Below are 14,282 nucleotides of genomic sequence, written 5' to 3'. Positions count from 1 at the left end.
ATCCGTCTGTGCTTGTGTGTATCTGTATGTATCTGTGTGTGTCTGTGTGTATCGGTGTCTGTGTGTGTCTGGGTGTATCTGTGTGTGTCTGTATCGGTGTCTGTGTGTGTCTGGGTGTATCTGTGTGTCTGGGTGTATCTGTGTATCTGTGTGTCTGTGTATCTGTGTATATCTGTGTGTCTGTGTGTATCTGTGTATGTGTGTCTGTGTGTATCGGTGTGTCTGTGTGTATCTATCTGTGTGTCTGTGTGCATGTGTCTGTGTCTGTGTGATTGTTTAACCGCCGTGCACTTTGCACTTCTTTCGTGTTTGCGAGTTCTGTGTTGTTGTTACGTTCTGACCCGGTGCCCCCAACTCGACATCTGTGATTAAAGAGCTTCATAGCTCATCTGATTCCTCCAGTATAAATACAAGATGCTGATTCCGATTCTTTGTCTCGGTCTCGGCCTCTATACACACACACACAACCAGAATCGTGAAGTATTTGTTTTAATAAAAAGTTTTTTAAGAGGTCAAAATCGATCTCATTCCTCTCTCGTTCAATCACTAAAACCTCTCATTCTTTACCTCGTTCAATCGCCAGGCTCCTGTCACAGAGAGCAGGCCCAGCTGTTGCTCGCGACGCCGTTGCCAGGGACCCCTGTTGCTAGGGAAGCTTGTTGCTGTAGACGCTGTTGCCAGGGACGCCTGTTGCTTGGGACGCCGTTGCCAGGGACGCCTGTTGCCAGGGACGCCGTTGCAACGGACGTTTGTTGCGACGCCCGTTTGCTTGGGACGCCGTTGCTAAGGGACGCCGTTGACAGGTGACGCCCGTTGCTATGTTGACAGTTGGTCCCCGCGGCCAGCATGGGCGCGCGTTTGATTTTGTAACGCGCATAAGCACGATCGTGCCAGGCCATTTTTGAATATTGTAGTCCACATCAGCGCTTTATGATTTTAGCTGCTGTTGCTGCTTCCCGTAACTCGCCGAATGGAGAGATACCTTGTGGTGGGTGGTTGAGTTTGCTTGCCACATTTGAGCACGCGAGGCTTCTGATTTAAGTCGCTGTGGAGGGGAGAGACAGAGGTGGGGGGTGGAGGAGAACGAATCCGACTTAAGCGTCCAACGTTTAAGGGGCCGTCCATAAATGACGTCACGCGATCTTTGACCCCCCCCACCCCCCATCGTCACACGGCGTCACAAAAAGTCAACCCCGCCCCCCTCAAATATGACGTCACAAAGCTCTGCCCCCCCCCCCCCCAAAAAAAAAAACATGCTTCAAATCGCTTTAAACTATTGTCATTGTATTCTTGGTTCTTTCAGTAAAGTCACCACCACGTAGAAGGGAAACAATAAAATAATAACAAATAAAACACATTCTTGGTTCTTTCGGTAAAGTCACCACCACGTAGAAGGGAAACAATAAAATAATTAAAATATAAAACAATTAAATCCTCACGACGTTTTCGACTGCAACACAAAGCAGCAATCGTCATCAGGTGTGAAAACCACGGCAAGAAAATTTGAAAAAAGTGGCGGTTATACGTTGAAAAAAAACCCGCCACTTTTAAAAAAAATTACTGCCGTGGTTTTCTCACCTGATGACGATTGCTGCTCGTGTTGCAGTCGAAACGTCGTGAGAAGTTTATCGTTTTATATTTTTAATATTTTATTGTTTCCCTTCTACGTGGTGACTTTACCGAAAGAACCAAGAATATGAGCAGCCTGGTTAAACAACAACTCTGGCCGCCGCCTGACGGGAAACAATAAAATAATAAAAATAAAACAATAAAATTATTGTAAAACAATTAAATTATTATTCTTGGTTCTTTCGGTAAAGTCACCACCGCGTAGAAGGGAAACAATAAAATAATAACAAATATAAAATAAAATTTTCACGAAGTTTCGACTGCAGCACGAACAGCAATCGTCATCAGGTGTGAAAACCACAGCAAGAAAATATGAAAAAAGTGGCGGTTATACGTAAAAAAAAATCGCCACTTTTTAAAAAAAATTACTGCCGTGGTTTTCTCACCTGATGACGATTGCTGCTCGTGTTGCAGTCGAAACGTCGTGAGAATTTTATTTTTTATATTTTATTATTTTATTGTCTCCCTTCTAACGCGGCGACTTTACCGAAAGAACCAAGAATGTAAATTCCCTGCAGTCACGAAAGCTTTCAATAAAAAAAAATGATGGCGATAATGAAACACACACTCTGGTTCTTTCGGTAAAGTCACCGCGAGTAAAGAAAAATAAAAGGTAAAAATTAATTAAATCGCGACGTTTCGATCGCAACACAAGCGGTCCTCATCAGTGGTCAGCCACTAAATCCTTGATTTATTTAATTGTTTTTATCTTTTATTTCCTCTACGTACGGCGACTTCACCGAAAGAAGCAAACGAGTGTGGACCATTGCAGTCACGAAAACTTCAAAAATCTAGAATGGAAAATGAAATAGGCAAATGCAACTCGTCGCATCCAGAGGGAGGGATGTTGCTGCAGTGTCAATCTTTTAAATGGGGGGTTAAGAAGTGCCATCGGATTTCCTCCGTATAGAAATGGCAGTGCTCTGCACGTGGTTATCTGTGTACGGTGCACGTGGTTATCCGTGTACAGTGCACGTGGTTATTCGTGTATGGTACACGCGGTTATCTGTGTACAGTGCACGCGGCTGTCCGTGTACAGTACACGTGGTTATCCGTGTACAGTGCACGTGGTTATCCGTGTATGGTACACGCAGTTATGTGTACAGTGCACGTGGCTGTCCGTGTACAGTACACGTGGTCATCCGTGTACGGTACACGTGGTTATCCATGTACGGTGCACGTGGGTTTCCGTGTACAGTTTGCGCAGTTTCCGTGTACAGCACACACGCTTATCCGTGTACAGTGCGCGTGGCTATCCGTGTACAGTGCACGCGGTGGGAAACCCACGGGGTCCACGTGGGAGGGGGGGGGGGAACCCCACGGGGTCCACGTGGGGGGAGGGGGTGTGACCCCACGGGGTCTCCGCACGGCGACGACCCACATCACCCCGTTGCTGACGTCGTCCTTCGCAGGCTCCGGGTGCAAGAAGCGCCCCCGGCCGAAGCCGCTCTCGGTGTGTGTCTAGTAGTCGTAGTAGTAGTAGTTGGTGGTGGTGGTGGATGTGAAAATGAGACATCGGTTCGATGTTGGGGTCTGACGCCGCCGAATTCCGTGGCAAGGGAACGGTTCTTGTAAGCCGCCGGGCACGGGCGGCGGGAGGGGGGGGGTAGGGGGGGTGGAGCTTTATTGGTCGGAACCTCGATAAATACAACGATCGTCGGCACGCGAATAAATAATAACGCCTCGGTTGAACGTGACGAGCCTCGTCGGGGGGCGTGGGAGGCGGAGGGGGGCGGAGGGAGGCGAGGGTAGGTTGAGGGGGGATCGAACCACGGATCGAAGGGTCCCTTTCTCTATTTGGTCAACGCTTCTCCGTTCGCCCGCCCGCATGGCGATCTCTCCTTCTCGGCGGCCATGCCGACCAGCGACCGCAGCAGCGCCAGCTGCTGAGGTCGAGCCTCGGGCTGCCGCTCCAGCCAGCGCAGCGCCCTCCGGAGGCACTCGCCGGCTTCGGCGTGCGAGACGCCGCAGCCGGGGCCCTCCGCCACCTCCTCCTCCTCCTCCTCGCCATTGAAGTCCCCCTCCACGCCCCCCTCCTCCTCCTCCTCCTCATCATCCTCCTCGTCCATTGCCACACGCCCCGACGCTTCGGTCTCCGTCACCAGCGCGTCGATGTCCTCGTCCGCAAGGATGCGGTAGCCGGACTCGCCTCTGCCGTCGCAACGCGTCCACTCCTCCTCCTCCTCCGCCTCGGCCGCCTCGGCAGCGGCCGCGGCGGCGGCGGCGGCGGCGGCCGCGGCGGGGAGCCGGCCGCCCCGCACGCAGCAGAGCTGCCGTATGCCGTGCCGCTGCTGGAAGCGCTTCAGCCAGCCGGTCGACGCCTTGAAGTCGGGGTCGCCGCCCAGGATGGCGTTGAGCTGCTTGGCCTTGTCGCTCACGATGGGGCCGGACACGGGCAGGCCCTCGCTCCGCCGCTGCACGAGCCACGTGAAGACGGCGCTGTCCAGCTGGTGGTCCTGGGCGCCGCGCATGATCTTCCGCTGCCTGCAGGAGGTGAAGGACTCGGTGGACTCGACGAACGACTTGAGGCTCGCCTCCGCCTTCTTGATGGACGTGACGGTGCTCTTGCCGATGCCGAAGTCGGCCGCGATCCTCTCCCTCGTGTGGCCCGTTTCGATGCGCGAGAGGATCTCGAACTTCTGCTCGATGGTCAGCACGACGCGCTTCCTCTTCGCCGCGGCCGCCGCCGCCGCCGCCGAGAACGCCAGGCCCGCGGGGTAACCTTGCTTTGTAAAAGAGGGGGCCGCGTGGGAGGGAGAGGGAGGGAGGGAGGGGAGGGAGGGAGGGAAGGGAGGGAGGGGAACGAGAGGAGGGAGGGGAGGGAGGGGAGGGAGGGGAGGGAGGGAAAGGAGGGGAGGGAGGGGAAGGAGAGGAGGGAGGGAGGGAGGGAGGGAGGGAGGGAGGGGAGGGGAGGGAGGGAGGGGAGGGAAGGGAGGGAAGGGAGGGAGGGGAAGGAAGGAGGGGAGGGAGCGGAGGGAGGGAAAGGAGGGAGGGGAGGGGAGGGAGGGGAAGGAGAGGAGGGAGGGGAGGGAGGGGAGGGAGGGGAAGGAGAGGAGGGAGGGAGGGAGGGGAGGGGAGGGAGGGAGGGGAGGGAAGGGAGGGAAGGGAGGGAGGAGAAGGAAGGAGGAGAGGGAGGGAGCGGAGGGAGGGAAAGGAGGGAGGGGAGGGGAGGGAGGGGAAGGAGAGGAGGGAGGGGAGGGAGGGGAGGGAGGGGAAGGAGAGGAGGGAGGGGAGGGAGGAGAGGGAGGAGAGGGAGGGAGGGGAGGGAGGGGAAGGAGGGGAGGGAGGGGAAGGAGGGGAGGGAGGGGAAGGAGGGGAGGGAGGGGAAGGAGGAGAGGGAGGGAGGGAGACACAATCAACGGTCTCGCATAAGCGACCCAGAATACGAAGCCGAGAACGCGGACTGCGGGCGACGTCTCCCGCAGTCGGCGGAACCTCCCCCACCCCCGGCCCTCAACCTCCCACGCCGCCGATTGGTCGACCGTCGGCCAACCGACGATGCACCGACGGCGGCCACCGAAGACCTGGGCAGGCGTGGCGAGCGCCCACGGCCGCGAATCCCAGACTGCCGTCACGAATGCTCCGACGAGATCCACTCACAATTGAGTGGTGGATGGCGAACACAAAAAATAAAAATGACGCCTTGAATCCGCCGCTATTCTATCCGCACCTTCCCATAAATCGGTACGTAAAACCTTGCTCGTTCGCCCCTACCACACCGCTACCACGCCCCTACCACGCCCCTACCACGCCGCTACCACGCCGCTACCACGCCCTACCACACCGCTACCACGCCCCTACCACACCGCTACCACGCCCCTACCAAGCTCCAACCACGTCCCTACCACGTCCCTACCACGCCCCTACCACGCCCCCTACCACGCCCCTAGCACGCCCCTAGCACGCCCATACCAAGCTCCTACCACACTCCTACTAAGCGCCTACCACGCCCCTACCACGTCCCTACCACGCCCCTACTACGCCCCTACCACACCGCTACCACGCCCCCTACCACACCGCTACCACGCCCCTACCAAGCTCCTACCAAGCTCCTACCACGCCCCTACCACGCCCCCTACCACGCCGCCTACCACGCTCCTACCACGCTCCTACTACGCCCCCTACCACACCCCCTACCACGCCCCTACCACGCCCCTACCACGCCCCCTACCATGCCCCGACTTACCGTCGCCGTCGTCCTCCACCACCACCTCGATCTCCGCCGTGTCCGTCGGAGCCGCAGCAGCAGCAGCAGCAGCAATGGCAGCAGCCCGGTCTCCCCACGCTAGCCGCAGTGCCTCTCCGCGCCTCCCAGCACGGCCACCGTCATCGTCGGTAGCCGGACTCTCTGGGACTCCCCCGTCGCTCGCGACATTCTCCTCCTCCTCCTCCTTGATCGGAACCTCGGCTCTGCGAGCTGAGAGAGAGAGACGCGAAACGTCGCTCAGCGATGAGCAGCGCCAGCGTACAAACGCTGCGCCGTTAAACCCGCCGGCGCCGCCGCTAGACGCGTCGCTTTAGAACCGCGCGCGAATCCTTGCGGCACGGTCAGCGATGAGGGGATCGTCCGAGGCTCCGTCGTCCGAGGAGGGGCGGTCGCCCGTCAGGCGAGACGCTGCAGATGTAGATGCCACTGGTTCTTCACGTTCTGTAGATGTAGATGCCACTGGTTCTTCACGTTCTGTAGATGTAGATGCCACTGGTTCTTCACGTTCTGTAGATGTAGATGCCACTGGTTCTTCACGTTCTGTAGATGTAGATGCCACTGGTTCTTCACGTTCTGTAGATGTAGATGCCACTGGTTCTTCACGTTCTGTAGATGTAGATGCCACTGGTTCTTCACGTTCTGTAGATGTAGATGCCACTGGTTATTCACGTTCTGCAGATGTAGATGCCACTGGTTCTTCACGTTCTGTAGATGTAGATGCCACTGGTTCTTCACGTTCTGTAGATGTAGATGCCACTGGTTCTTCACGTTCTGTAGATGTAGATGCCACTGGTTCTTAACGTTCTGTAGATGTAGATGCCACTGGTTCTTCACGTTCTGTAGATGTAGATGCCACTGGTTATTCACGTTCTGCAGATGTAGATGCCACTGGTTCTTCACGTTCTGCAGATGTAGATGCCACTGGTTCTTCACGTTCTGTAGATGTAGATGCCACTGGTTCTTCACGTTCTGCAGATGTAGATGCCACTGGTTCTTCACGTTCTGTAGATGTAGATGCCACTGGTTCTTCACGTTCTGTAGATGTAGATGCCACTGGTTCTTCACGTCCCGTAGATGTAGATGCCACTGGTTCTTCACGTTCTGTAGATGTAGATGCCACTGGTTCTTCACGTTCTGCAGATGTAGATGCCACTGGTTCTTAACGTTCTGTAGATGCCACTTGTTCTTCACGTTCTGCAGATGTAGATGCCACTGGTTCTTCACGTGCTGTAGATGTAGATGCCACTGGTTCTTCACGTTCTGCTGATGTAGACACCACTGGTTCTTCACGTTCTGCAGATGCAGATACCACTGCTGCTTCACGTTCTGTAGACGTAGATGCCACTGGTTCTTCACGTTCCACAGATGTAGATGCCACTGGTTCTTCACGTTCTGCAGATGTGGATGCCGCTGGTTATTCACGTTCTGTAGATGCCACTGGTTCTTCACGTTCTGCAGATGCCGCTGGTTCTTCACGTTCTGCAGATGTAGATGCCGCTGGTTCTTCACGTTCTGTAGATGCCACCGGTTCTTCACGTTCTGGAGATGTAGATGCCACTGGTTCTTCACGTTCTGTTGATGTTGATGCCACTGGTTCTTCACGTTCTGCAGATGTAGATGCCACTGGTTCTTCACGTTCTGTAGATGTAGATACCACTGGTTCTTCACTTTCTGCAAATGTAGATGCCACTGGTTCTTCACGTTCTGTAGATGTAGATGCCACTGGTTCTTCACGTTCTGCAGATGTAGATGCCACTGGTTCTTCACGTTCTGTAGATGTAGATGCCACTGGTTCTTAACGTTCTGTAGATGTAGATGCCGCTGGTTCTTCACGTTCTGTAGATGCCACTGGTTCTTCACGTTCTGCAGATGCCGCTGGTTCTTCACGTTCTGTAGATGCCACCGGTTCTTCACGTTCTGGAGATGTAGATGCCGCTGGTTTTTCACGTTCTGTAGATGCCACCGGTTCTTCATGTTCTGCAGATGTAGATGCCACCACCGCCGTCTATCGCGTGGCGGTCGAACTTACGACTCTCAGTCCGAACAGGCATCTGTTGCCATGACCTCTCCGCCCCGCTAATCTTCTCCACACCATCTATTTTAAACTAAGGCCCCACCAAGCTACTGTGCAGCACGTATGGCTGGCACAAATGATGGCAGCTCATCGAAGTGGCTGATTTCATCATCATCGTCATCACGTGGGCATTTACAGCAGCGGCCAAATGCCCTAAATGCGTGACGTTCATTCTAAACGTGGAGGGGAAAACCGGACGGCCCGGAGACTAAACCACAGTCAAAAAGGGTAAAGAAAAAAACACCTAATATTATTCTTCATACCGTTTCTAGTTTTATTTTTGTATAGGCTACAGACAGTTCTGTCTGTTTAACAGGGAGGCATGGGTTATACCACGTAAATATAAAAATGTTGTGTCGTTAAAACCCGCCACCATCCGACACCGCCAACTCGTAAGGGTTGTCACGTAAACAGAACGTGCCAATTCGTCTCGAGTACAGCACTAGTGTGTAGTGTATAGTAGTGTATAGTGTAATGTATAGTGTAGTGTATTTTATAGTAGTGTATAATGTAGTGTATAGTGTAGTGTATTTTATAGTAGTGTATAGTGTAGTGTATAGCAGTGTATAATAGTGTATAGTGTAGTGTATTTTTTAGTAGTGTATAGTGTAGTAGTGTAGTGTATAGTGTAGTGTATAGTGCAGTGTTTCGTGTATTGTATAGTAGTGTATAGTGTAGTGTATAGTAGTGTATCGTGTAGTGTATAGTGTAGTGTATAGTGTAGTTTATAGTGTAGTGTATAGTAGCGTAGTTTATAATGTAGTGTACTAGTGCAGCACACCGGTGCGTTGGAGAGCCAAGCCACAACATTTACAATCTGAGTACGACGTTTCGCCCGCAATCACAACCAGCTTCGTCAGGCGACGGCCAGATCTGTCTTCTCCGCCAAGTCACGGACCACCGACACGTCCGCCGTTGCCGCGTTTTCCAGACGACGCCCACCAACAGGAATTCAACCTCCCACCTTTCTCTCCCGGTCCGCGCGACGCGCAGAGGCGTCCCGACTCACCGGCGTTGTCGCCGGGGGAGTCTTCCTCCCTCTCCGTTTTCACCGGCCGCCAGCCCTCGTGCCCAGACCCCGCTTCGTCCGTTTGCTCAGCGCACGGCTCCGGTGGCGAGGGCCCCGCCCGGCCTGTCCCATTGCGCGACGGCAACAGAGCGATGAGACTCCGCGGCTGATGCCGCCCCGTCATGTGAACAAGATGGGCGATTGTGGTACGGGCGTGCAGTGCCGCACGCAGTGTATAGTGTAGTGTGCCAACCGCACTATACGCTACATACCACACTACAAACTACACTATAAACTACACTATACACTACACTATACACAAAATTGTACACGACACGACTATACACTACACTATACACGACACTACTATACACTACACCATACACGACACTACTATACACTACACTAATATAGACGACAGTACTAAACAATACACTGCACCTCCGATTAATAAGGATATGGGGTCTCTATGTAATGAGGCTATGGGTCTCTGTGTAATGAGGCTATGGGTCTCTATGTGATGAGGCTATGGGTCTCTATGTAATGAGGCTATGGGTCTCTATGTAATGAGGCTATGGGTCTCTATGTAATGAGGCTGTGGGTCTCTATGTAATAAGGCTATGGGTCTCTATGTAATGAGGCTATGGGTCTCTATGTAATGAGGCTATGGGTATCTATGTAATGAGGCTGTGGGTCTCTATGTAATAAGGCTATGGGTCTCTATGTAATGACGCTATGTGTCTCTATGTAATGAGGATATGGGTCTCTATGTAATGAGGATATGGGTCTCTGTGTAATGACACTATGGGTCTCTATGTAACGAGGCTATGGGTCTCTATGTAATGACGCTATGGGTCTCTATGTAATGACGCTATGGGTCTCTATGTAATGAGGCTATGGGTCTCTATGTAATGACGCTATGGGTCTCTATGTAATGAGGCTATGGGTCTCTATGTAATGACGCTATGGGTCTCTGTGTATTGAGGCTATGGGTCTCTATGTGATGAGAGAGAAGAGAGACGCAGCAGCAGGCATCGTCAGGGTGGCCGGGTACGTCACCGCCACCATCACCACGGCCGCTAGCGCCAGGCTAGGTGCACCTAGAGGATGACTCACCAGTAGCGGCAGCAGCAGGGTGTCCCCGGGGCTCGTCGGCCCCTCTACGACGCGACATCTCACGGCCGGGAAGATCTCCTCCTGCCCCCTCCGTCGCTCCGTGAGGCCGGAGGAGCCTCGCGCGATCGAGAAAAATCGGGATCGAACCCACGGCCTCCTGCAGACCAGGCGAGGTAGTTAACATGTCACCACGGGGAGAGAGATGGAGACTCCAAATATACAGCAGCAGCGGGCGTTGTCACGGTCTGGATCGAACCCACGACCTCCTGTATACCCGGCGAGGTAGTCAACATCTCCTAGCTCCACACAAATATACAGCAGCAGGCATTGTCAGGGTCGGGATCGAACCCACGACCTCCTGTATACCCAGCGAGGTAGTCAACATCTCCTAGCTCCACACAAATATACAGTAGGAGGCGTTGTCACGGTCTGGATCGCACTCACGACCTCCTGTGTACCTAGCGAGGTAGTCAACATCTCCTGGCTCCACACAAATATACAGCAGGAGGCGTTGTCAGGGTCTGGATCGAACCCACGACGTCCTGTGTACCCGGCGAGGTAGTCAACATCTCCTAGCTCCACACAAATATACAGCAGCAGCGGGCGTTGTCAGGGTCTGGATCGAACCCACGACGTCCTGTGTACCCGGCGAGGTAGTTAACATCTCCTAGCTCCACACAAATATACAGCAGCAGCGGGCGTTGCCAGGATCTGGATCGAACCCACGACCTCCTGTACACCCGGCGAGGTAGTCAACATATCCTAGCTCCACACAAATATACAGCAGGAGGCGTTGTCACGGTCTGGATCGCACCCACGTCCTCCTGTGTACCCGGCGAGGTAGTCAACATCTCCTAGCTCCACACAAATATACAGCAGGAGGCGTTGTCACGGTCTGGATCGCACCCACGACCTCCTGTGTACCCGGCGAGGTAGTCAACATCTCCTAGCCACACACAAATATACAGCAGCAGCGGGCGTAGTCAGGGTCTGGATCGAACCCACGACCTCCTGTAGACCAGGCGAAGTAGTCAACATATCCTAGCTCCACACAAATATACAGCAGGAGGCGTTGTCACGGTCTGGATCGCACCCACGTCCTCCTGTGTACCCGGCGAGGTAGTCAACATCTCCTAGCTCCACACAAATATACAGCAGGAGGCGTTGTCACGGTCTGGATCGCACCCACGACCTCCTGTGTACCCGGCGAGGTAGTCAACATCTCCTAGCCACACACAAATATACAGCAGGAGGCGTTGTCAGGGTCTGGATCGAACCCACGACGTCCTGTGTACCCGGCGAGGTAGTCAACATCTCCTAGCTCCACACAAATATACAGCAGCAGCGGGCGTTGTCAGGGTCTGGATCGAACCCACGACGTCCTGTGTACCCGGCGAGGTAGTTAACATCTCCTAGCTCCACACAAATATACAGCAGCAGCGGGCGTTGCCAGGATCTGGATCGAACCCACGACCTCCTGTACACCCGGCGAGGTAGTCAACATATCCTAGCTCCACACAAATATACAGCAGGAGGCGTTGTCACGGTCTGGATCGCACCCACGTCCTCCTGTGTACCCGGCGAGGTAGTCAACATCTCCTAGCTCCACACAAATATACAGCAGGAGGCGTTGTCACGGTCTGGATCGCACCCACGACCTCCTGTGTACCCGGCGAGGTAGTCAACATCTCCTAGCCACACACAAATATACAGCAGCAGCGGGCGTAGTCAGGGTCTGGATCGAACCCACGACCTCCTGTAGACCAGGCGAAGTAGTCAACATCTCCTGGGTCCACAGCAGAGACCCGGGGCGTAGATTCACAATGGCCAATTGGGGCGAGGATCGGGAGGAGGAAGTGGGTTGGATCTTGAGGATGGGGAAGAGGAGGAGGATCGGGAGGAGGAGGATCGGGAGGAGGATGGGGCAGAGGAGGAGGATGGGGCAGAGGAGGATGGGGAAGAGGAGGAGGATCGGGAGGAGGAGGATCGGGAGGAGGATCGGTAGGAGGATGGGGCAGAGGAGGAGGATGGGGCAGAGGAGGATGGGGAAGAGGAGGAGGATGGGGAAGAGGAGGAGGATGGGGAAGAGGAGGAGGAGGATGGGGAAGAGGAGGAGGAGGATGGGGAAGAGGAGGAGGAGGATGGGGAAGAGGAGGAGGATGGGGAAGAGGAGGATCGGGAGGAGGATCGGGAGGATAGGGCAGAGGAGGAGGAGGATCGGGAGGAGGAGGATCGGGAGGAGGAGGATCGGGAGGAGGAGGATCGGGAGGAGGAGGATCGGGAGGAGGAGGATCGGGAGGAGGAGGATCGGGAGGAGGAGGATCGGGAGGAGGAGGATCGGGAGGAGGAGGATCGGGAGGAGGAGGATCGGGAGGAGGAGGATCGGGAGGAGGATGGGGCAGAGGAGGAGGATCGGGAGGGTCGCGAACCTGGCTCCACGGTGGTGGGGGGGGGCCGTGGAGCAGCCGGTGGCCTCCCCCCGCTCTGAGCGGGGCCCTCCCCGCGGGAGACGGAGCGCGCCCTGGAGGGGGAGGGGGGAAACGTGGGGGGTGGTGGTGGGGGGAGGGGTGTTCGGAAACGAGGGTGGATGCACCAACATCCACGACTCAACACGGAACGATGGATGCGAGCCAAGCCGAAGCACTGACACACTGCACGCTGTTGTTACTATCCATGTGGGTCTCTATGGGTCTCTATGTATATCTGTGGGACTCTGTATATCTATAGGGCTCTATGTATCTCTTCTCTGGCCCGTGTTACTCACCCAACCATTCACCCACTCACTCACTCACCCACTCACCCAACCATTCACCCACTCACCCATTCACTCAGTGTAGTGTGTAGTGTATAGTAGTGTGTAGTATAGCGTAGTGTATAGTGTATAGTAGTGTGTAGTGTATAGTGTAGTGTACATTGTAGTGTATAGTGAAGTGTATAGTAGTGTATAGTGTAGTGTATAGTAGTGTAGTGTATAGTAGTGTATAGTGTAGTGTATAGTAGTGTATAGTGTAGTGTATAGTGTAGTGTACAGTGTATGTATGTTTAATTTCTTTCGCACCATACGTTGCCTGGTCCAAGTGTCTCTAGACCAGGGGTGGGCAACCGGCGGTCCCGTGGAGCTCCGCGTGGTGGCCTGGTCTTAGCGAGTCTAGACCAGGGGTGGGCAACCGGCGGTCCCGTGGAGCTCCGCGTGGTGGCCTGGTCTTAGCGAGTCTAGACCAGGGGTGGGCAACCGGCGGTCCCGTGGAGCTCCGTGTGGTGGCCTGGTCTTAGCGAGTCTAGACCAGGGGTGGGCAACCGGCGGTCCCGTGGAGCTCCGCGTGGTGGCCTGGTCTAAGCGAGTCTAGACCAGGGGTGGGCAACCGGCAGTCCCGTGGAGCTCCGCGTGGTGGCCTGGTCTAGGTGCGTCTAGACCCGCCGCTCCGTGACACGCTGCTTATTTGGGGTCCCCGTCGTCTCGCGATTCATCACATTGCATTGCGGCTCTTGAAACACTGGGCTCCGTTTTGTTTACTGAATTCATAACGAATGGGTCTCGTTGTTACACGTTTAGGTTGCAGACCCCCCCTGGTCCAGGGCGACGCGCGGGGTCATGGCGAGGTGGTCCTGGAGGTGAGGGAGAGCCCCTCTTGTGGCCCACCGGCTCGTCAGGGTGGCTGCTCATCACTCATCTAGGCCGTTCGCCCCACCCACCCCACCCTGAGTAGATGAAGCATTTGGCGGGACCCCCGGGGTCCCATCACTGCCCCGGGGTTGGGAAAAACCGCGTAGCGGCACGAGTCCTGTTGCCTTACCGACAACAAAGCTAGTGGTCAATCGATTGGCCTCGTCGAGAGCTACTCGGGGGACACTAAGTTTCGTAAAAAGTTGAAAAATTACACAAACACGTTAAATTCACCGCCTGGGGGGGGGGGGGGGGGTGGCGGGCTCGCCTTGGCAAAGAAGCCGAGGATCGACGGCTGACCGGAGGGCGTCGTCGCCGCGCGCGACCGCGGCGGACGCCCCCCCGGGGGCTCGCGTTTGTCCGGCGGGGTGGCGCCCGTCGTGTCGATCGCCGCCCGCTGCTGCTGCTGGCGCTTGTTGGCGCGAGTCTGGGCGGGCTCACGAGTGGGGCGGACTGAAAAATAATTATTATTATTGACCCGATTTTTTTACGGGACCCCGGGGGTCCCGCCAAATGATTCGTTTAACCTCTTGCCACGGCAGCTCTCTCACCCACTTCAGGAATTTTTTTCTTGTTGTGCTTT

General features: G+C 55.1%; 1 protein-coding gene across 2 annotated transcripts; it reads right to left on the bottom strand.

The window, feature by feature from the left end:
- Positions 1-473: 473 nt before the first annotated feature.
- LOC116958525 (uncharacterized) lies at positions 474-13,709 on the bottom strand. Of its 2 annotated transcripts, none has more exons than XM_032981178.2 (5): positions 12,465-13,709; positions 10,036-10,192; positions 8,920-9,042; positions 5,816-6,046; positions 474-4,351 (listed from the first exon to the last, which is right to left on the bottom strand). In XM_032981178.2, the coding sequence occupies exons 2-5, from the start codon at positions 10,091-10,093 to the stop codon at positions 3,423-3,425; spliced, it is 1,341 nt and encodes a 446-aa protein (XP_032837069.1). In that variant the 5' UTR covers positions 10,094-10,192; positions 12,465-13,709; the 3' UTR covers positions 474-3,422. The 2 variants fall into 2 exon arrangements, with proteins under 2 accessions (XP_032837069.1, XP_075913115.1); XM_076057000.1 differs by lacking the exon at positions 12,465-13,709 and adding an exon at positions 11,789-11,897.
- Positions 13,710-14,282: the final 573 nt, after the last annotated feature.

Source organism: Petromyzon marinus, chromosome 79 (genome assembly GCF_048934315.1).
Source record: "Petromyzon marinus isolate PM22_M1 ecotype Great Lakes invasive population chromosome 79, UKy_Petmar_22M1.pri1.0, whole genome shotgun sequence".
In the NCBI taxonomy this organism is placed as follows: Eukaryota; Metazoa; Chordata; class Hyperoartia; order Petromyzontiformes; family Petromyzontidae; genus Petromyzon; species Petromyzon marinus.
The sequence above is the reverse complement of the archived record's forward strand: the minus strand, read 5'-3'. Positions and strand labels throughout refer to the sequence as shown.

Bases quoted from the DNA above. Each gene is read 5' to 3' on its own strand.
- LOC116958525 (XM_076057000.1), bottom strand. From the start codon at position 11,818: ATGTTGACTACTTCGCCTGGTCTACAGGAG. The intron at 10,193-11,788 runs GTCGTGGGTTCG...CCTGGTCTGCAG, and splicing joins CTTCGCCTGGTCTACAGGAG to GAGGCCGTGGGTTCGATCCC. The intron at 9,043-10,035 runs GTGAGTCATCCT...GCAATGGGACAG, and splicing joins CCCTGCTGCTGCCGCTACTG to GCCGGGCGGGGCCCTCGCCA.